This window comes from Propithecus coquereli, unplaced genomic scaffold (assembly GCF_000956105.1).
Source record: "Propithecus coquereli isolate 6110/MARCELLA unplaced genomic scaffold, Pcoq_1.0 Scaffold786, whole genome shotgun sequence".
Taxonomy (NCBI): domain Eukaryota; kingdom Metazoa; phylum Chordata; class Mammalia; order Primates; family Indriidae; genus Propithecus; species Propithecus coquereli.
In genome coordinates this window covers 123,695-145,114 of record NW_012154018.1, presented here as the reverse complement: position 1 = coordinate 145,114, position 21,420 = coordinate 123,695, and the positions used below count along the sequence as shown (strand labels likewise).

Genomic DNA, 21,420 nt, shown 5'->3' with positions numbered 1-21,420 from the left:
TACAAATAGAGACAGAGCCCACATTTGTTGTAAAAGCAGATTGTAGGTTTAAAACACAACCAGAACATTATTTTGGGCCATCTCTTTTGCCTCATTCCTGCCCAGCTCTTCACCCCACCTCCCTCTTCCTCTTTCTCTCTTGTTGTCCTGTCCATTTTTCCTACATCCTCTACCCTTTATTCTTTTCTTTTCAATGGCTTTCCTATGCTCATTCAATCTTCCTCTCATGTTTTTTTTTTTCTGTTTCTTTCTCTATAATAGCTAACTTCCTTTCAAATATCATCCTGGACCCCTTGCCTTGCTGAAGACATAAAAATTTTTATAGCTATAGTTTACATCATTGCATGATTGTTTCTCCATAGTTAGGCTTAGTTTATTTAGATAGAAGAGCTGGTTTCATTTTGCAAGAGCCAGAGGGTGTGTTTTTAATTGACGGAAGGCCAAGGGAACATGATTTCTGATACTTCCCCAGGAATGAAATTTCTTCTTAGAATTCTGGTGGAGAGGTAAGGGCTTTTCTGAGTGTTCTTCCTCTGTAAAGCAAGCCAGCCCTTGGAATGGTCAGAATCACAGCCCTCTCCCACACATTACAGAGGCTGACAAACATTTCTCTGGTTGTCTGTGAGCTGCATTATAATGACTGAGGTTTATAGCTCTTCAAACCTCCTAAAGATGTAAACAGTAACCCACTCCAAGGAAGAGAGCAGCAGAATTGTGTTAAAACTTGCTGTAACGGAGTTTCTCCTGCCAACACCCTAACATGGTTGCCTATGCCACTGCCAAAGCCTGCTTACACATTTTCATCACTTGAGAGGAAGCTTCTGCTCTCTGTTAATGTGGCGTAAATACATGCCAGAAGGAGGACACATTAATTTTTCAGACAGCCCTCAATTATCCACACGAATAGAGGAGGAATCAATGACATGGAAGGTGGAAAAACCATTTACCCCACGCCTTGACCCATGTGGTACAAAGCACAGTCCTACTTGGAAACTAGTGAGCAGTGGGGACGACCTTTAGCAGTGCTTTCACCCTGCCTCCATCCTGGACAAGATTAGCTTTAACCCTTCAAGGGCTACACACACCACCATGTTGTAAAAAGGATATAAAATTATTTCTGCATTGTTCTGTTTGGAAAAAGAAAAAAAGGATCAATATACTCTGCTTGGTCTTTCATGGTTTCTGTGCACTGCTAGGATTCTGCCTCTAGCCTGTAGGGCTGATGAAAAATGAATACTTTTCATGTCTGTAGGACAGCTCTACTTAGCAAGGTTGAAATCTCCAAGAATCTTAACAACTTTTGCAAACTCTTCGTGATTGAACACACTCTGTCACAGCAAGAGCAGCAGCCTGTTTAGCCTTGCCTATTTGATATTTTGTATTTTGAGTCTTATTTTTCTTTTTACTTCTTGTTTTTTTAAAAAATCACATAAATAATTTCAACTTTTCTACAGGTTTGAATTTTTCAAATTAAAAAATTGGGGGAAAAATGACACAATACATATTAGTTGTAACAACTTTGACAGATATAGTATTAAATAGAAAGTTAAGAGTCCCTGTTACCTCCTAATACTACTATTCTCCCTAGAGATAACCACAGTTAACAGTTTGCTATGAAACTTTCCAGGTTAATTTCTTTGCACTTACAAACATACATACATATATAATTGTTTGGGTCTTTTTAGAACATAAATTGGGATCATGCTATATTAATTTAATATGGTAGCTTTTTAAAAAATTAAAAATACTTCCTATAGAATCATTGTTTATCAATACCTACATGGTATTCCATAGTATAGATGTACCAAGTTTATTTAAACATTCTCCTAGCGATGAATGTTTAATGTTGTTTCTAATTTGTGTTTTTCTGCAGAACCCAACCCTCCCGGCACTGAACTGTTCTGTTGAAAATGTCCATCCAACTGTTTCTTACTATGCTCGTCCCCAAGTGGCATCCTACAATACCTACTACCATAGCCCTCCTCACCTGCCACCGTATTCTGCTTATGACTTTCAGGTATGTTCTGAGAGAAAAAGAACTCTCTATTACCCTGGATCTCACCCATGCTATCTTGTTGTCTCCCTAAATTCAATTATAGAATCTTCCCATTGTATTCGTGATATATATGAGGTAGCCAGGCTCTTTATCCCTGATGGCCTTTAGCAGCCTGTGGGTGCTAGTTTAAGGACTATGCAGGCTGGCAATGATGGGAGAGATTGGGAGGGTGGGACCTGCCCAAGAGGAGAAGGAACAGAGAGATGGAAGAAAAAGGGAGAGGAGGTAGGATCAAGGTGTCCAAAATTGCCTTGAACTACACCAACAAGAAGGAAAGTTGGCTGGGAAATGGCAGCTCATTAGTATACCACCATGGACCGCTGTCCAACAGTGGCTTTCCTCTGCCATGGGGGGAGGCCTAATCCTGTTTGTTAGCATAAGGGCATGCTGAGCCATAGAGGGTTTGAATCAAACTTGTAATGAGGAAGGAGACCCTTTCTTTTTCTCCAGACTTCCTAACTAGGACTGCACAGAGAAAAATATTTTTTCTAACACCCTCTCCCCTCTTTTGCCCTATTACCACATAGGTCAGAGTGTTACCAAATTTGCACTTTCCCCTTTTCCTTTTGAGCTGAGACTTCAAGTGCAGAAAAACAGAACCGAAAAAGGCACTTAGCTAAAAGGAATTCAGTGTATGCAGAGTACTGAACTAGGCACTTTGGGAAAACAAATGAAATGGTCCTTAGGCAGGTACAGTGGCTGTAAACCCTTGCCCACAGAGGAGTAGAGTTACACTAAAATCCAGTTAATTAAAAACCCAAGGACCAAAGGAAATACCTTTTAAGGAAGGAAAACTCATAATGAATTTGTTTCTCTTGATCAAGAGCCCATGAATGCTCCAAGGGGATAGAAAAGCATGACTGTTTAGGGGTGCTTCCAGTTAACCAGCCAGTTTGACAATACAAAGCCCTTGGGCAACCATTAATTTCAGCTTCAGATTAGCAAAATAATTGAAACTTAAAAACCCTATTAAATTGAATAAAGTGAAGTTGTATTTGGTTTTGACACTGTTTGGAGAGGTCTAGGTCCCTGCAATGTGATAATAATACATATAGTGTGACTATGGACTTGTTCATTGTTATAAAATACAGTACTAGCTCAAGCAGGCATCCATTAAATCTTGGAAAAAATAATGTTAGAATTTGTTTTAAATCCTATTGTATACACAGGTAGGCAACTCAGGTAACTTGTTACCCAAATAGGTGGTATACACTGGAAAATGATATTTCATTTTTATATTGAAGTAAATTATGTTGATTTTAGGAATTTATACTTTATAATGAACCCTTTAAGTAGGGACGATAATATCCTTGGTGATGGTTACCACAAACTCTAAGATAGGAAACCCTTTTCTAGGATGTGGAGCCATCTCTCTGTCAATCCTTCCTAACTCAAACCCTACCCTAGGAATGAAAACGAGATTGACAATGCCAATGGTGACTTGGTCTGTTGGTTTCAGTTCAGTCAATGTTTACCACGTGTTCCCTTTTGCCAGGCAGTGAGCTAGGAGCTGTGGATTTAGGGGTTGAATAAGACAGTCCCTCATTAAGAGATCAGTCTAGGGACTTGGGGGTGAGGGGTCAGGGGACAGCAGTGGGGACAAAAAAGTAAATAGACTATTACCCAGAATGCTATGGAAACAGGGTACCTAAGCTAGAGAAGGGCTCCAGATTTAGCCACCTAGTCCAAACCTCCACTGTGGGCTTATAGCAGGGACTTTAAGGATTGTAGAAGCCTCCGCTTTTTAATAACAGCTACTATTCATCGAGCACTTACTAGGTACTAAGCATTGTGTTTAGTGCTTTACATATATCATCATTCAGTCATTTACCCTTTTGAGAGTACTCTTGTCGTTGCCATTTTTAAGATGAGATGACTGAATCATGGAGAGGTTAAGTGACTTCCCCAAAGTCACAGAGATGGTAAGTGGAAGAGCAAAGGTTTATATCCAGTGCTGTCTGATTTTAGAGATTGATTTGAGGGATTCTTCGGAATTCTATCAATCTGAGTGCGGTATGTATTTTTTCCCAGTTAATTTTGGGATATTTATACTTTCTACTGTTTTAAATTATGGGCTTCCTAATCACAGACCTCAGAAAGGGTCTCTTTACTCTCTCATTAAATTATTAAATCAATCTTCTTTTCAGGGATTCCCTTCCTTCATGCATTCCCCAATTGAGGGGCTGCTTAGACACCTCTTGTCCACTTCCCAGTTCTTTCCCTAGGCTCAAGCTGTCTTTTGTATGTCTTATTTGGAGACTTTATAGTTGCATGACACAGATCTTGAGGAGTATGTTTTTAAGTGATTTCTCTTTTCAACTTAAATGATGTTTTGTTGTTGTTAGATATGAGGTCTCATACTGTTATCCAGGCTGGAGTGCAGTGGCCTGATCATAGCTCACTGCAGCCTCAAACTTCTGGGTTCAAGCAATCCTTCTGCCTCAACCTCCCAAGTAGCTGGGACTACAGGCATGTACCACTTGAACCAGTTAATTTTTAAAAATTTTTGTAGAGATGGGGTCTTGCTATATTGCCCAGGCTTTTCTCAAATTCCTGGCCTCAAGTGATCCTCCCACCTCAGCCTCCCAAAGTGCTGGGATTATAGGCATGAGCCGGTGCACCTGGCTAAATGGTGTTTTGTTTTAGCATTTCAATTGAGCTTTTTTTTTTCGTTGTTGTTCACCAAGTTCTAGTCCCTTCTAGTTACATAGGAGAAAATGCCAGTCTTTACCCAAGAAAGCCAAGCGGCCAGGGAACATCTGCTTGTGTTCCCAGATAAATAAAAAGCAATCGACAAACACACACCCACTCTGACAATAAAACCACCAGAATCACAAACCCGCCCCCAAAAGGCCAGAGCTCCCTCATGCTCTTCTGATTGTAAAATGACCTAAGTTATAGCCAGAAAATTGACCTTTCTAGACTTTCTTCTGAACAACTTCCCTGTTTTGGTTATTTCTAAATAAGACTATTTCTGTGACTTTGGGTTTAATGATTTTCTGTTTCCTTTTGACCCTGAGGCTAATAGAAGGATGAGGAAAAAGACTTATAGGGTTTGTTTTAACCCTTAAAAGTCAGGCCCTTATGGGGTAGCTGTCCAGTTATGAAGCTTGGGAAACATTTCTTGTGGTCAGACATGAGCAAGGACTTAGGTCTGGTCAGCTGGCCCTGAGGAAGTTTTGAGTGCTGAGCTTGGAGAAATAGGAATCTTTCAAGCATTGGACTCCAGGATGTCCTTGCTTAACTCCAAAGCAGGAAGGATATAAACTGAAATTACTTGTGTCTCCAACACTCACTTCTCTTGCCCTTCGCACTCATTTCCCCACTATCGCTTTGGACTCAGCCAAGTAGTCCAAAATCTGTAGGGTATAAAGCATCGGTTTCTACTTCTGCCGGGAAATTAAACCCTGTGTAGCTTTTTATAAATCACTTAAGGTTCCCAGCCATACTCCCCAGTCTGGCATCCTGGGCCAGTCCCCCTGCTTCATACTAACCATGGGCCGATCCCTTTCCTGTCCATTTGGTGAATTGCCAAATCTAAGCTTGAAATAAAAGTCTCGACCAATGCAAAATGCTCTTTATTAAGTCACTAGGTTTCACCTTAGCCACTAAAAATGACTCATTATAAATTAGGACCATTTAATAAAAGGATTGGTATCATCCTGGGGGAGGCAGTTTATGGCACAAGTTGCTAAGAGCCTTAGAAAGCTGTTGCTGCTGTCACTCAACTTTTTTTCCCCCTTTCCTGCCAAGTCTTTCCATCCTCTCCTCCTTGCCCTTGGTCCTGCCTTCCTTTTTCTTCCTCTTCTTTTTATCTACTCTTCTCTCCATCTCCCCAGCTTTTGCTTTCTGGGACAGAACAGAGGGGGATTTTAAAGAACCGACAGATCCTGAACTTTATTCTTGGGACACAGCATCTGCAACCAGTAATTATCACCAGCCAGTTCTAGAGTCTTATTGGAGTCACTGTCTCACAATGCTCCTGAAGAGAGAAGCATGCGCTGACAGAAATGCACATTGATCTTGAGGAGTGTGGGTCAACCATCAGGCAGAGAAGAGGCAGGCCAAGGGGGGAGGGGAGAGCCGTCTGTGTTCCTGAAAGGGCGGTGCTCTTTTTTGAGCACCATCAGCCCATCGGCCACCCCAGCCTCTAAGCAGCAGCTCAGGAAGCCGGAGCTGACTAGGCCCAGCAGTAGGCTATTGAGATGCTCTTCATGCTTTGTGGTGTGCAAGGACTGAAAGCTCTGTTCTCCTGAGCCGCCCATGGCATTAGTAAAGTCAGACTCTCAGGCAGGAACCAAAATATACCAGGCCAGCTCAGCTCCCCAGCTGCAACAAAGCCAAATCTTTCTCAAGGTGCCTGCCTGTTGCTAGGAAACCATGCACTAGTACTGTGGGCCTTTTCCCCCCAAACCCTAAGGGTGTGTGGACTGCAGCCAGTTAGCTCCCGAGCTCTGCCAGGAACCCTTCAATTTTATCCTTAAGACTTCCAGCATCCTCAAAGGGAAGTGAGAATCATCCCACCACCTTCCCCCCAGACTTTCCAAACACAAAACTGAGAAGTGAAAACCCAAGGGCCGTTGTACCACCCGCTTTTATTATCAAAGTGTACAACTGCCACCCACGGCAGCTGCTGCCCACAGAAGCCTTTTAATGCCTCTCAGGACAGAACTGCCTTTAGCTGTACTACAGGAAACTTGCCCCTCCCTCTGTGGCTGGGAACACCTAAAACTGGCCTGCTGCCTGTCACCATCCCTGTAGTGGGATTTAGAGAGGCAGAGTGCCACATGCCCGGGCACAGAGATTCTTGGCCCTGGTGGGTTTTTGCTCTCTTCTCTGGTTAAGAGGAGGGAGTTCATAGTTGAGGAAAGCAACAGAATAGGAAGGAGAGAAAGGAGGAAGGGAGAGTTTGGGGGTGTAAAATAGAAAATTAGGACATTATTTGTACTGATATTTTAGCAAAGGGTATCTTCATGGAAGGAGGAGAAAAATTGAGTTTTTAGGAAGGACTCTAGATTGTCTTGAGTCCACTGCCTCAAGTTGTTTCGCCTTTAAAGGCTCTCTGGGTTCTATGACCCTGCCATTCCATCACTCAGAGTGAAATAATGGATGGGATGGGACAGGAGGGGGATGATGGCAGCTATTTCAGAGTCTCAAGCAAAACTGGGCCTGGACAAGAAACCTGGACATCCCTTTCCCAGGAGTGCACAGGTCAGACTGGTGCTAACAAGAATAAGCCAACTGGTCTCAGGCTCCAGAAACCTCATGTCAAGGCTGACTCTAGATTGCTACAGGCCTGGGAAAGTGACACAATCTACTCGAACTCTGGCTAGCGGAACAAAGTAAAGGTGTGACCTCTGCACTGCCCTCCCTCCAAATGGCACTTGAACTCTTGAGAACTTTTGCCATGTTTTTTTAAATATGTATACCAGCTCCTCCTAGAGCCAAGACACAACAGAATAATTGCAGTTCTCCCACCCTGTTGGTTGGCTTATGTTTGCTCTTCCTGAGAGCCTCAGACTGGCCTCCTGCCTCTCACTATCCCTGCAGTACTCTCCAGCCTTCAGGCCTCACCTGAGCCCTGCTCTGTCACCAGAGCAAGGCAACAATATTCACAGCTGAACTTGATTCACTCTTTCAAGATTTACTGAGCACATACTACTTGCCAAGCACTGTTCTGAGCTCTGGGGGATACATCAGTGAACAAAACAGGCCAATTCTCCTTGAGCAGGGAAGTCACTAGGGTCAGGGGTATACATGGGCCAGGGGAAGAGAGGAACAAATGCCTCCTAACATGTCAATTCACTGGGCATTTTTTATTTATTTTAGAAATAGGGTCTTGGCTGGGCGCGGTGGCTCACGCCTGTAATCCTAGCTCTCTGGGAGGCCGAGGTGGGTGGATTGTTTGAGCTCAGGAGTTCGAAACCAGCCTGAGCAAGAGCGAGACCCCGTCTCTACTAAAAATAGAAAGAAATTAATTGGACAACTAAAAATACATAGAAAAAATTAGCCAGGCATGGTGGTGCATGCCTGTAGTCCCAGCTACTTGGGAGGCTGAGGCAGGAGGATCGCTTGAGCCCAGGAGTGTGAGGTTGCTGTGAGCTAGGCTGACGCCACGGCACTCTAGCCCGGGCAACACAGTGAGACTCTGTCTCAAAAAAAAAAAAAAATAGAAATAGGGTCTTCCTCTGTCGCCTAGGCTGGAGTGCAGTGGCACCATCATAGCTCACTGTAACCTAGAACTCCTGGGCTCAAGTGATTCTCCTGACTTAGCCTCCTGAGTAGCTGGGACTACAGGCATGTGCCACCATGGCTAGCTAATTTTTAACATTTTTTTGTAGAGATGGGGTCTCACTATGTTGCCCAGGCTGGTCTCAAATTCCTGGCCTCAAGTGATCCTCCTGCCCTGGCTTCCCAAAGGGCTGGGATTAGAGGAGTGAGCTACCATGCCTGGCTGGGTGTTTTTTAAAATCCGTATCTGTTCCTTTCCTAAAGACTACTAAAGTTAAACAACAGAAAGTAAAATTGAATCCACAGTGTCTCTGCAACCTGATATATTGCTCCTCATTCTTACCTTGGTATTCTCACCTCCATCCCTTTGTTACTCTTTGCTCTTCAGCCTACCCTGCACTTGGGGGTGACGGAGCAGCAGTTAAGGTGGAATAGAAAATTTTGGACTTGGAGCCAGAAGACTCCAGATCCAAGGAAACCTCTCTGACCTTAGTTTTTTGTCTGTGACGTGGGCTCCTGGCCACTGTACTATCTCCCCGTGATATATTCTTTTAGCAAAGACTCTCCCAGGGATCAGTGGCTTAACCTCATTGAATGTTCTTAAGATTCAAACTACTTTTTGAAGACTAGTTGGAGTGCTATTGCCATAGCTCAAGGGTATTGAAGGCTTGAGTTATAAACATAGAAAAGGGAGTGGTGGATTCAAGAGACAACACAGAGGTAGAAGCAACAAGATTCAGTAACTGCCTGGATTCGGGCGTCAAGGGGACGGGGAAGAGGATTCCAGGATGTCTCTGCATGAGGCTTGCAGCCTGGGTGACTGAGAGAACATGGGACCATGTGGTCTATGCCCCTTTGTGAGGTTTAGAAGCTCCTGTTGTTCCAAACAGAAACAAACTTGTCTATATCGATTTTTAAATAGTAATGACTGTTCAGGGACTTGCAAACTCACTGCCTACACTCACGGGTTTGTTTTGTTGATTTTTGTCACACAGCACTCCAGTGTCTTTCCATCCTCCCCTCCCTCTGGACTTTCTGATGAGCCTCAGTCTGCCTCACCTTCGCCCAGCTACATGTGGTCCTCAAGTGCGCCGCCCCGTTACTCTCCGCCCTACTATCCGCCTTTCGAAAAGCCACCACCTTACAGTCCCTAAAGAAGAATGCCTGCTGGCTATTGAGATTATTGTGGCTTTTGTATTTCTGCTGTAGTGGGAGTGCCTGGGGTACAAAATTTAAAGTGTGACTCTTACGCATAAAGTTTTACAATGGCCTGCCAAGCTAGGGAAAGATAGGGACGAAGCTTACTTGTTACCAGTGCAAAGCAAGGGTGGATAGGCCAAACCCAGCACTTCCAGGGACAGCTCACTCTCTCTAAGCAAGGCTGGGGAGACAGCCCAGCAAGAAGCTTGTCGTGTTTGGACCTGCATTACCCTAGGCTCCACCTCTGTATTCAGCAGAAGCGTGGTTGCCATCTGTTTCACTTTATGTAAAGGAGTGTCGTCGTCAGGCCTTTGGCAGTTTGCCTCCCTAGCACCTCGGTTGAAGCACCTGGTTTATAGGCCCTATCTTTCCCTACCACTGATGTCAGTCCCTAAGAAAAATGTCCTGGCTAATGGGGTTACACACTAGTTCTAATACAGAGAGTTCTGGCTAAGATTTTGTTTGCTTATGTTTGGATGTTGAAAAAAGCTGCCCATCTCTCTCACTCCTTTCTTCTCTGTGAGTATTGTAAAAGTGGCTGTTGCGATCATTCAGCTCAGCTTTTGTTATTGGTACCTCCTAAAGGGAAAAGTGCAATATTCGTGCATCTTTAGTGGGGAACAAGATTGATTGTTCCGGAAGCACTAAAATACAGAACGACATGAGATGTTTAAGTAGGTCTCAGTAATACAGCTGATAACCTAGGAGACAGTGGTGTACCTGTTGTGTTATTACAAAATATATTTGCTACAGGAGATAAAAATCTCATGGTTGAAATTCACAGTTTAAAAATGTTAGATTAGGTTCTGGGGTCGTGATATGAGCTGTTACTAATCTTTGTGACTATTTAATCTTCAAATATTGTGCTTGAACCCCAGCAAACCGCACGTATCCTGCACCCTACCCCAAAAGAATCATCTGTATTTTACTGCCACTGCTCTTACTGGCCCTTTTTTCTGTTGAGACCAGTCATGACAGCATTCAATTCAAGATTATGAAAGTGTTACAATGCCGCTTAGAGTCTGCAAAACCTCATATGTTGTCAACTTGACAAATACTTAAGTGTTACAGTAGATTTAAAATCCATCTGGCACATTGTGGTAGGTTTTTGTATAGTTCTTTTAATTATAGCTTTAAACCATCAACTTGATGAGTTTAAAACACTTTTGCACCCTTCACTTCAGAATGAACACTTTCATTGTGATCTGATGTTAACCTTAGAATTGATTTAAAGGAAGATTGATAATCCTACACTTGTATAAAAATACAGGGGCTACAGGAGGGTACCTAATTAGACAGTTCTGCAAACACAGAACACATACTGGAGAATTTTCCAGCCAATTTCGCTATCTCCCAACTTGATGGATTAGCGGTAGCAGACAAATGCTGGTGCTCCCATCTACCTTGTAGACACTCAGCCATCAAGAATCAAGGCACAACATGTGCACTCACTTATTGCTCACAGTAAATGTTTGAAAAATATTCAGTTTAATTTTTGGCATCATGGATGTTGTCTTATCCAGATTTCAAATTTGAAAAACTCTCTAATCCTTTTGCATTATGCAAAATTACTATGATTTTTTACACTTCTAAGCATATTAAAATTCTATTGGATTTCAAAAAGGGACTAATAACCAATTGACTTACTATACAAATATCAACTTGTAATACTCAATTTTTTTGCCATTTACATTTTACCTTTTGCGTTAGTGAATGTGCATATTTAATTTTTTAAAGGCACCATTACACAGTATATCCTACATTTATCACATTTCTTAAAGTGTTAAGATTCTATGACCCATTTGTATGTATTTTTCTTACTTTACAAAATAACTTGAAACAGTGTAGATTTTGTAACACTTAATTTGAGCAGCTTTTTTTATTACATTGAATTATATAAAGTGCATGTTACCTTAGAAAAATATTTGCTGCTTTACTCTTTTGCAAAACATTTGCTGTAACGAAGGAATTCGTATTTCCAACATATATCTTGACTGCATTTTGTAATATTTACTGCTTTATTCCTAATTCTGCTTTAAATATCGAACTGGGCATGAAACATTAAAATATTAACCCAGAACCTGTATAAACTGGATATTGCTTAAAATCTGTATCACTGCCATGTTGGAAACCCAGACTGCTTTTGTGATGTTTCAAATTAATAAAACCATCCTCCCTCCTTACTTGTGTCCTCAAGGTAGCTACAAAAGTATAGCAAATACTCTAAAGCAACTGACAGCAGCTGACTCACTTTGACTATTTATGGTTCAAGATACAAGGAGATGTGATTAACCAACATATAAAACCTATGGTAAATTTTGCCATGTTGTCATCAGAAATACAGCTCCAGTCTTCTGCTATAAAAATGGAAAAAAAATATAAAAGCCCATATAATTTCTGAAAGATAATCTTGTAAAAAACACACTCAAAAATCAGAATTAAACATTTTATTTTTGCCATAAGAAGCTCTATGAACTAATATCAGGTGATGGTTAATGAAAAGTAGAACTTAAAAATCATGACGGAGAAGATTGTACAAGTATGAACACTACAGTATTGGGGGAAATGAACAAAGTTTCGTATGACTGACAGAGGGCAGGAAGCCAATGCTGTTGAATTAGCATTTAATTCTTTAAAATACACATGCCTTGACAATACAAAATACCTTGAGCAATGTTTACCATTTGTTTTACCTTTTTGGTACAATGGAAAAAAATGTGGCATCATTCCTTCATAGTGGTTGTTTATGGGGGATTATTACTACCAAGATCATCATAATCATTTAGAGCATACTTTAAAGTTAGCCTTGCAAATTGCTATGGCATTTTAAAATCTTGGCTTAGTTTGAATGTTTTCATTTTGTCATTTCTTTTAACAAATTACCATTTCAAATAGTTCCTATCCAGAATATTTACAGGTAATTTAGCATAGGAGCAAATTTGAAGCCAACTTGAAAGAAAAAAGGAAATTCAATGGCCAGAAAGCTAAGTATAAAATAGAAAAACCCCATGGTAAATATTAAACAGCATCTTGCTACAGATTTCCAATCCAATAAATACCAGGAGTGAAGAGTTTTCACCCCAAAGGAGTATTTCACATGAACTCTAAACTCTGGATATGGAAACTTCTAGAAAAACTGAAGACCCTGAGACACATGCAAGTAAGAGTCTTCTGGCAAAAATACAATTTATTTTTCCAGTTTTCCTCCTCCCAAAAAACTCCAGAAGATACCTTTAATAGGCACAGAGTTTAAATTTCGTATTCAGAATGCACAGAGCACAGCAGCAGCAAATAATTATATCCATATTATTCAGAATGGATAGTTTTCCATTATAGAATTCCTGGTTTGTCATAATAGGCTTGTAGAAACCACCAAGTTTTATTATGACAAACTAATTATTTAGCAGTTGAGTCTGAAAAGTCTGGAAGCTCTGCTGGCATCAACATCATTCACATTGGTAGAATTGTATTTAACTAGTGAAATAACATTAATGAAACTCAAATTTCCACTGAGAACATTTCAGAGTGCACCCTATAGTCAAAGAGTAATGTCATCAATATCTACACAGAAAGGAAACAAATATGGTGATTCCAGAGATCACAGTCTTAAGTTATAAGGTAATTTCAAATTTCCCAAGGGTTAGTTTACAAAATGGTTTAAAGGTCTAGACTTAGAGAAAACAGACAAACGCACATCACTCTACCCCTTGGTAAGCAAAGGATATTATTTTTCTTTCTCCTTGTATTATTGCATATACTGATGCCTGATACCCTCAGCTACCAACTTAAGAAACACTGAAACCATTATCTTCAAATCTAGCTTACCATCAGAAGAATGATGTACACATGAGAAATTATGATTAAAGCTTTAAGTTCAAGGTCAAGAAATAGACTATTTTTAAAAATACATAGTTAAGGAGAAAGAAAATATCTATGCTGAACTAAGAAATACTTAAGCAAGGTTACAAATGACTAATAACTATGCACAACAATCTTTTCCAATGTCTATTAAATTTTTTCCTTTGCTAAAAAAAAAATCATTTACAGAAGTTCAACAAGTTAATTCTGTTACAAATGCTAGGCTATATATTTGTTCCAACCTGCTTCCTTTTAGTATTAGCTCTTCAGTAAGTTTTAACTTTATTTTCTAAATGTTTAAATATATGTCATTTTAAAAGGAAGAAAGGTTATATTGTTGTCAAGGTAAATGGGAACTGACAAGCCTATATAACATTCCAGATGTAGTTTGTGATACCTATAATATCGCAGCAATTTGAAGATGGAATAAAACTTATTTTAGAAGGGGTAAAAACCTAAAAGATCTTGTCGAAAGGAAAATACTAGACCACTGATTCAACTATCTCAAATAAAGACTTCCTGTTGGAGATTCTAATATGAACATTTAAAAATATATGCCAGTAGCCTCCCACCTAAAATATGTAAAGGTCTCACCTACGAATTCTATCATTTACAAAGATTTATATATAATTAAAGATTAATTTGGTGGCCTTTAGATTCAAAATTTGAAAAATTTTGGGGGAATATTTTTAACCATAACAAGCAAAAAGGAAATCTCCATTTGATTCCATCCTCTATCACGTACAGAATTAAAAATAAGTGCGACAGAACTTTTCATCTCCTGTCTGCATTACAGATTTGTTTTTCCATTAGTTTTTTGCCCACAGAGATCACTGCAAAGGTATACAGTGGACTAGCCACCAAAGTCTTTTAGACTATGGCAATAAAAGCAAGGATTAATTCTAATTAGCTAAATCTAATTCATTCTTCAGATGAGAGACTTGTCTGCATGGCTATTTTCATGAAAGGAGGACGGCAGGAAGTTGTTATCCATTTGGACTAGCGGAATACACAACCAAGTGGAGACTTATTCTGACATTTTCCAGAACAACTTTAGAAGTTCTTGTTTACTTTTTATGCCATATACAAGACACAACACACATTTATAGTCTCAATGTTAAGAAAATTGAGAATTCAGCAGTAAAGTGCTAACATGGAAGGGGAAAGTATGCTAATAACTCCAGTTATTTTCAAAGAACATTCAGACTGCTTCAAATTCTATTCAGAAAACTATCTCTCCAAGCTTATTTTTGTTTGCCTCTTAAATGAGCTGAAAGCTAACTATATAAACAAATACTTGGGGAGGGGGGACTTCTCAATCTCTACTGAAACTTTCAGAAAAATTTGCTTCTAAATATTATCAACAAATAATCCCACTAGACTACCTTCAGATGATGTGGCAGATCAAATTTTCTTGCACCTTGTTTTACAGGTCTTCTGAAACCCCTGTCCCTTAATCCAAACAAAACTTTCTGGTATTTCAAAGGAGTTTAGTAAGATTCTGGTATTATAAATTCAAACTCAGTACTGCCATCTGTTACATTCTGTTTAAAAATCGAATCATTTTCCTGCTGAATAAAAATATCTTCCCAGGTCATTGGCTTGTTCTGAGGAGTAGATGTGGTGGTCCCTACTGGAGGTTCTTTTCCAGCATCAACCTTATACCCAATACCATCATCCTTCATTACAGGCATAGTGCTTGACCTATCAGAAAGATATGCATATTGTCTGATCTGTAAAGACCTGCATGGATGTAAACGATAAAGCTTCGAGTCCCCAGAAGGATCTTGACTATGAACTGACTTTATATGTGAAGACATAAACTGATAGTTGATGAAAGATTTGCCACAAGCCAAACACTGATACCTTCGCTCCCCTGTGTGATGAATTTCATGCTTTGTGCGATATTCTGCAAGAGGAAATACCTTCTCACAGTAACGACATGGATACTTCTTCTCCCAAGAATGAATGTTAAAATGTCTCCGCAAGCTTGTCAGACAGACATATGACCTTTTACATACAATACAGATATAATAGACCCTTCCATCTACTATTAACTCATAGTGATCATCATGTTTCACTTTCATACGTTTGTTTGGCGTCTCACTGCCAGACATTTTTGGTGTCTCATTTTCATGTCTGGCCTCTCCTTCATCAGGGTCATCTTTGACAGGGATCACTATGTCATAAGTATCTTCACCGATATTTGCATAAACCTTGCAACCAGTTGACAAGCCTTCAATTTCAGTAGCTGTATCTAAAGTAATGATCTTCTGACCCTCCATCAGATGTTTTGATCCTAAGCCTGGATCATTAGTGTTTCTAGTAATTACGTCTGAAATTTTTAAAGAATTGGAAAGTGGTTCTTGCACAAGTGTAGGAATCTGCATCTTCTGTATTAATGATCCATCAAAACTGGTATTTTGGGAGGTATCAGCCTGCGGGACCAAAGATGTATTACTGATTGCCGAGTCTGGACTGGAGCTAATAGTGTCATCATCATCATCTATAATTTCCTCCTCCTCCTCTTCGTTGGCCTTGTTTCCTGTTAAAATAGCACTGTTTGGTGTCTGCTGATTCTGCACAAGTAAATTGATTGAAGATGACATATGATTTGGAGGTGAAGAACTGACATTTGGTGGTGTAGTAAGTGGTGTCTGATTTAACAAAATAATGTTGGGAGTCAGATGTGTTGGAGCCGAAGATACCAGCAATTTTTCACTTCCTTGTGTTTGGCTCAGATTTGCCTGATTCACAGGAGTAGGAAGTTTCTGAGTAGGTGTGATATTTGTTAAAGGGGGAGAGTTATTGCTAGTGCAAGGTGCAACATCTGAAATATCAACAGGGCCTGGGTTAGGCTGGACCTGTGTCACTGCATTGTTACTCGGCAAAGTCTCCTTTGCAGGCAGAATCTCAGAGCAGAAAATGACATCATCATCATCATCATCTGAGTCGGTAACAATGATCTTTTTCATTTCATAATCTTCAGCAGATAATGAAAAAGACTCTGTTATAATAGGCATTATAGTAGCCCCATTATCTTGGGCTTCATCTTTTGATTTTTGTATTAAAAGGTTCTTGTCACTAGAATCAGGAGGTAAGGTTTCAGCATTACCATCCTGAGCTGTACCTGAGATGCTTTTAACCTGTGACAACGGGACACCAAGCTCTGCTATAAATTTCACTCCTAATAACTGCCCTGATTTAATTAACTCATCAAGCAAATCTGATCTAACACGAACAATTTTAGAACTATAGATATAATTGAGAATTTCTGCAAAGATCTCTGCTCTTATAAAGCTCAGTTCAACAACTTGCCCGGCAACTGAGAAGAGTTGATGGAAGTAGGTACTAGAAGCGGAAAGAATATTCTTGTGGGCCCGAAATTTTCGGTCTTCCACAATAACAGTAACATCACAGAAGAGTCCATGGCCGCGTTGCTCATTCAAGGAGTTCAGCAGACTGCCAGAGTACTGAATGTCTGTAGCAGAAATCAGTTTTCTACTCTCCATCCCTACAAGAGAAAGGGAGGAGGAAATGGGAGAAGATTAGAGAGGAAAAACAAAAGTACTTTATCATTCAGAATTTAAGCCACAGCATAATTAAATAGTTTATTCAAGTTTTAACCAAAGTTTGGTGTAACTTTTTGGCTTTTACAGAAATTGTTCATACAGGCTGGCTTTTGGACTATTTATCAAATCTCATGACTTCCTCCTGAGAGAGTCGAACAAGTTTTAAATTGTTATATAGATTTGAACAGTAATCTCCAGTCACCTTCCTTTGAATCTCAGGTATGTGCATCTCCACTAAGTGATTTTTTTTAAAGACTGGAATTAATTTTCTTAGTCCCAATTTTGGGTTTTTTCCTCAAGAAGAGGTAAGAGTTGATTTTGAACTGTCTTAAAATTGTTTTAAAGAAAATCTTCATCATGAGTGCATAGAAATTACTTCATCCATAAATGAATGATTTAAATGTTAGAAAAGCTTGGTATGCACAACACTGAGTCTGAAATATATACTCTGACTAAATTTTAATATTTAAGAACAGATGCAAAAGTTACTCCCTGCAACCAATGACATTTATAAACACTGACAATTATTACCTCTCATCATCCCATTATTTTTCTGTTCTTAAATTGAAGTGCTTCATCTTGATAAACTATTAAACATCTTTCTTACCCTTCCTCTCTCCTCATCCCCTTGTCCCTTTTCTTCACCTCTCTACCTTTACAATCTCCAGAGGTGAAATGTTAAATAGAGTGCCAAGTGAAGTCAACAGACGCTATCATGAAAAAATAAGACAAAAGAAAAGGAAAGTTTACCATCTCTTATTGCTTATTTGCATGAAAACACGAAACATTTCATTTTGTTCGTAAAGAATTGTGTGCATTGTGTGTGTGAAGAACTTTCCTCACACCAAATGAGTTAGCGAAAACGAAAACATTAACTTACAGGAACGAAGTAGACATCACTCTAGAAAGGGGGGAATGTCAGTAAATTGCATTGCTGTGTAGCAACCCAAAATATCTGTTTTTTGCACTTCGCAGAAGATATTCCAGTAACAATGATCCCAGAGTTGTAAAAAAAAAAAAAAAACACATCCCCATATAGATTAAATATATATAAATATGGATATATTAACAACTTCTAGTTGATAATTATCTTCAGTAAAGAAATATTATTAATATTCTCCCTTTAAAGTTACCAAAAGAGTATATCACTGTTCCAGTACTTAAGTTATATACACGTGGAAAGCAGTACGTCTCAAATACCTTTTACATTTTTCAAAATTATAGCTTAAGAACAAAAAGTAAGCAAAAAAATCTAAAAAACAAGGATTTAAACCATTATTTGTTAGAAGGTGTTGCATGTTAACAGTACCAAGGAATTCCAGGTTACCATAAAGGCATTCATTAGGAAGGGTGACCTTTGGACAGCATGCCAAAACCCAGGGCTTCCGAAATATGGGGATTTCGACAGAAGTGACTTTCAAGCGGAAAGAGAGGTTTTCTGAAAACAGTAACACAATTTTTGTGGTTTGCACATGGGTTTCTCCAATGTGGGAATGCGTCAAACGTACGTGTCCAGGTGACGCTGGGACTTGGTTTCGTTTTGTTTAGGTGTCCCCCTCCTCCCAGTCAGGGTGGGCCCAGAGACAGCAAAGTCGATGTGAACCCACCCCCGAGATTTACGATTTGACTATGGCAAAGTCATTCCGCATTATTGTGAGATAAATCCTAGACCGAGGGCAGGTTCGGAAGGGCTGGTGAAGGTGGAAAAGAGATAAAAGCCATCCGCGAGGGAGTGAAACAAACCGACACGCGGCTCCCTGCGGCAGCTGAACCTCATCTCCCTTCCTCCACCTCCCTCTTCCCCATTTGCACCCTGCCAGCTGCAACCAAGGTTTTTAACCCCAATTCACGCGAAAGCCAGCTTCCTGCAAATACAGACAGAGGTACAAACAGCACAGTGAGGCGGGAGGAATAAGGGGTGCCAGGGAAAGTAGAAGGTGGCCAACGGTAGGGTGGAGTGTTGTGGGGGGATGAGGCAAAGCGGGCGGCATTGTTATGCCCCGGGAAGAGGACTGAAGGGGAGGATGGGCCTGGCAGAAAAGCTCTAAATCAAAGTAGGGGCTAGGAGGAGAAAAAGAGGCACAAAAAGGCAGGCAGAGGGGCAAGGGAAAAGGGGTCTCTGTGGCGGGCTCCCCACGCCCCGGGGCCTACCCAGGGCACCGGCAGCCCCTCGGCCTCTGACGACGAAGGGGACCGCGCCGCGGCCCTCCCGGTTCGTCCCCTCTTTCACTCCCGGGCCCACACAAAGAAAGAGCCGGGGGAGCGGAGCCTGCGACTCCGCCGCTTCCTGGTTCAAGTGAGGCGACTGCAAACGCAGGCGCGGCCCAGGGACAGAGGAGGCAGGCGCGCTCCTTCGCCCCCTCCCGGATTGGGGCCGGGTCCTCACCTGCTTCCCGGCGCCGCCGCGTCTCCTCCTCGGGCCGCGCGGAAGGGTGGAAGTCCCTCAACAAGAAAAAGCTGCACTCCGCGGCGATTCTGCCCCTTCTTTAAACGTCGCTCCAGTCTTAGCCGACGTCGACGCGGCTGCCGCTACCGCTGCCCCTCGCCGCCGACAGAGGGCACAGCGCGGGGGCGCAGCGCCGAAGTCAAAGGCGCCCTCCTCTTCCGAGCGCGGTCCGGGTCGGTCCGGAAGGGCCCGAGCTCGAGGGTCCGCTTCGGCGCCGTACTCTGCCTTCGGCTCTTTCCGCAAGGGGGCGGGGGAAGACTGGGAAGCTCTTGAGTGTTCGGCTCTCTCCGGAGGGCGAAAGGGTGGGAAAAAGGAAAGGGAGAGATCCGGTAATGCAGTCACAAGCAGCTGGAATTGAAAGGAAGCAAGTCACTTTCATCTAAATTCAGTGAAAGCCTCTAGGGCATACAAACTTTTAGAGACTAGACGGGTTTCATTGCTTTTGCAAGTTTGAATCTGCTCTATTAGCCTGTTTGTTAGATGATAAATCATCTTGAAATATCTGAATACATATAACCAAATAAAATGTATTAGCTCTTTACGATAATTCAAGTTCTAGGATAACAACAACTACATTATAGTAACTACTTTTTTTTTTTTTTTTTTTTTTGAGACAGAGTCTCACTCTTTTTGACCGGGCTAGAGTGAGTGCCATGGCGTCAGCCTAGCTCACAGCAACCTCAAACTCCTGGGCTCAAGCGATCCGACTGCTTCAGCCTTCCCGAGTAGCTGGCACTATAGGCATGTGCCACCATGCCCGGCTAATTTTTTCTATATATTTTAGGTTGTCCGATTAATTTCTATTTTTAGTAGAGACGAGGTCTCGCTCTTGCTCAGGCTGGTTTCGAACTCCTGAGCTCAAACAATCCGCCCGCCTCGGCCTCCCAGAGAGCTAGGATTACAGGCGTGAGCCACCGCGACCGGCCTATAGTGACTACTTTTATGAAAGCATCTACTGTTTGGACAACTACTATCCTCTTAATTGAATGGTGCAGTACTATGTTAATTCCCTCATTTCAACTAAAGTTTAGTGACCACCTGTTTGATCTATAGCAAACCCTATGTTAGGCTCTGTGGAATATGAAAATGAATAAGCCAAGGGTCTCCACCTTTTTAGGGAGCTCATTAGATAGATGCACAAACGTGAACAAAGAGAAGAGAATAGCAAACTGAATGTCATTTGAGCTATATCTTGAAAGATGAATATTATAATAGTAACACTAGTATTGTTAATTTATTATTATTTGCATAGTATTTCATCCTCAGAGAGCTTTAGTGTGTGACATACAGTAGGTTTTCAGTGACTGTTTAATGGCTGAATAAATAAATTGTGAGTTACATAATTTTTAAAAATCCTCTGGTAATACCCTTCCAACTGAGTACCATGATGAATGAAGCAACAAGGATGGGTGTTTGGAGAGCAAAATATTTCCCTTTAGGTTGGTTGTCAATCATACTCAACTAAGGAATCAATTCACTACCTTCATTTTCTTTTTTAAAGATATGTATAGGATAACATTTCATCAGTTTCCAGAAACTTAAATTTGTGCTTATTTACCTTTCAATTGGAATTCCTGTGCTTCTCTCCTACAAAAATCTTGCTGAAAATGCCCATCAGGATATTATAGAGGGAAAACGAATCTAACAATATCTAATTTTCTTCAACAGGAAATCAGACATGGGTGTCGTCATCTATCAATTCCTAATCTATTCTACATTTTCCTCAATAAAGTAAAGCCACATAGTAAAACATCAAAGTGCTGTAATACAGCAATATTTTCACACAGAAATATAAACCTCCTCCAAGATTTTGTATTGTGGGAAAACAAACTATGTGCAAATTATTGCATTATTGGTTTTTGATTAGGACTTAAAATTATGACATTTTCATTGCTTAATATAAAGACATTTCATGGCAAATAGCAGTGTACTGCTGTGAAAGAAACTAAGGTAGATTTGTATTTTCCTGGCAACTGAGAACTTAACAAAACTAGTTAGCAGATTAATGACCATTTTTCTGAATTATCCTCCCCAAAAATTTAGTAGCAAAAAACCCT

General features: G+C 40.7%; 2 protein-coding genes across 5 annotated transcripts in view; one reads left to right on the top strand and one right to left on the bottom strand.

Moving 5' to 3' along the window:
- TMEM255A (transmembrane protein 255A) overlaps positions 1 to 11,664 on the top strand; it is a 49,996-nt gene extending 38,332 nt beyond the window's left edge. For all 3 annotated transcript variants that reach the window (XM_012662864.1, XM_012662862.1, XM_012662861.1), the window contains 2 exons: positions 1,874 to 2,017; positions 9,283 to 11,664. In XM_012662864.1, coding sequence (XP_012518318.1) covers positions 1,874 to 2,017; positions 9,283 to 9,441 — 303 coding nt within the window. In that variant the 3' untranslated portion in view covers positions 9,442 to 11,664. The remainder of the gene's footprint in view (positions 1 to 1,873; positions 2,018 to 9,282) is intronic.
- A 255-nt stretch (positions 11,665 to 11,919) lies between these two features.
- On the bottom strand, positions 11,920 to 19,510 carry ZBTB33 (zinc finger and BTB domain containing 33). Of its 2 annotated transcripts, XM_012662876.1 has the most exons (3): positions 19,304 to 19,507; positions 17,525 to 17,627; positions 11,920 to 16,859 (listed from the first exon to the last, which is right to left on the bottom strand). In XM_012662876.1, the coding sequence occupies exon 3, from the start codon at positions 16,855 to 16,857 to the stop codon at positions 14,836 to 14,838; it is 2,022 nt and encodes a 673-aa protein (XP_012518330.1). In that variant the 5' UTR covers positions 16,858 to 16,859; positions 17,525 to 17,627; positions 19,304 to 19,507; the 3' UTR covers positions 11,920 to 14,835. The 2 variants fall into 2 exon arrangements, with proteins under 2 accessions (XP_012518330.1, XP_012518328.1); XM_012662874.1 differs by lacking the exon at positions 17,525 to 17,627 and having other exon boundaries at positions 19,304 to 19,510.
- Between the last annotated feature and the right edge of the window lie 1,910 nt (positions 19,511 to 21,420).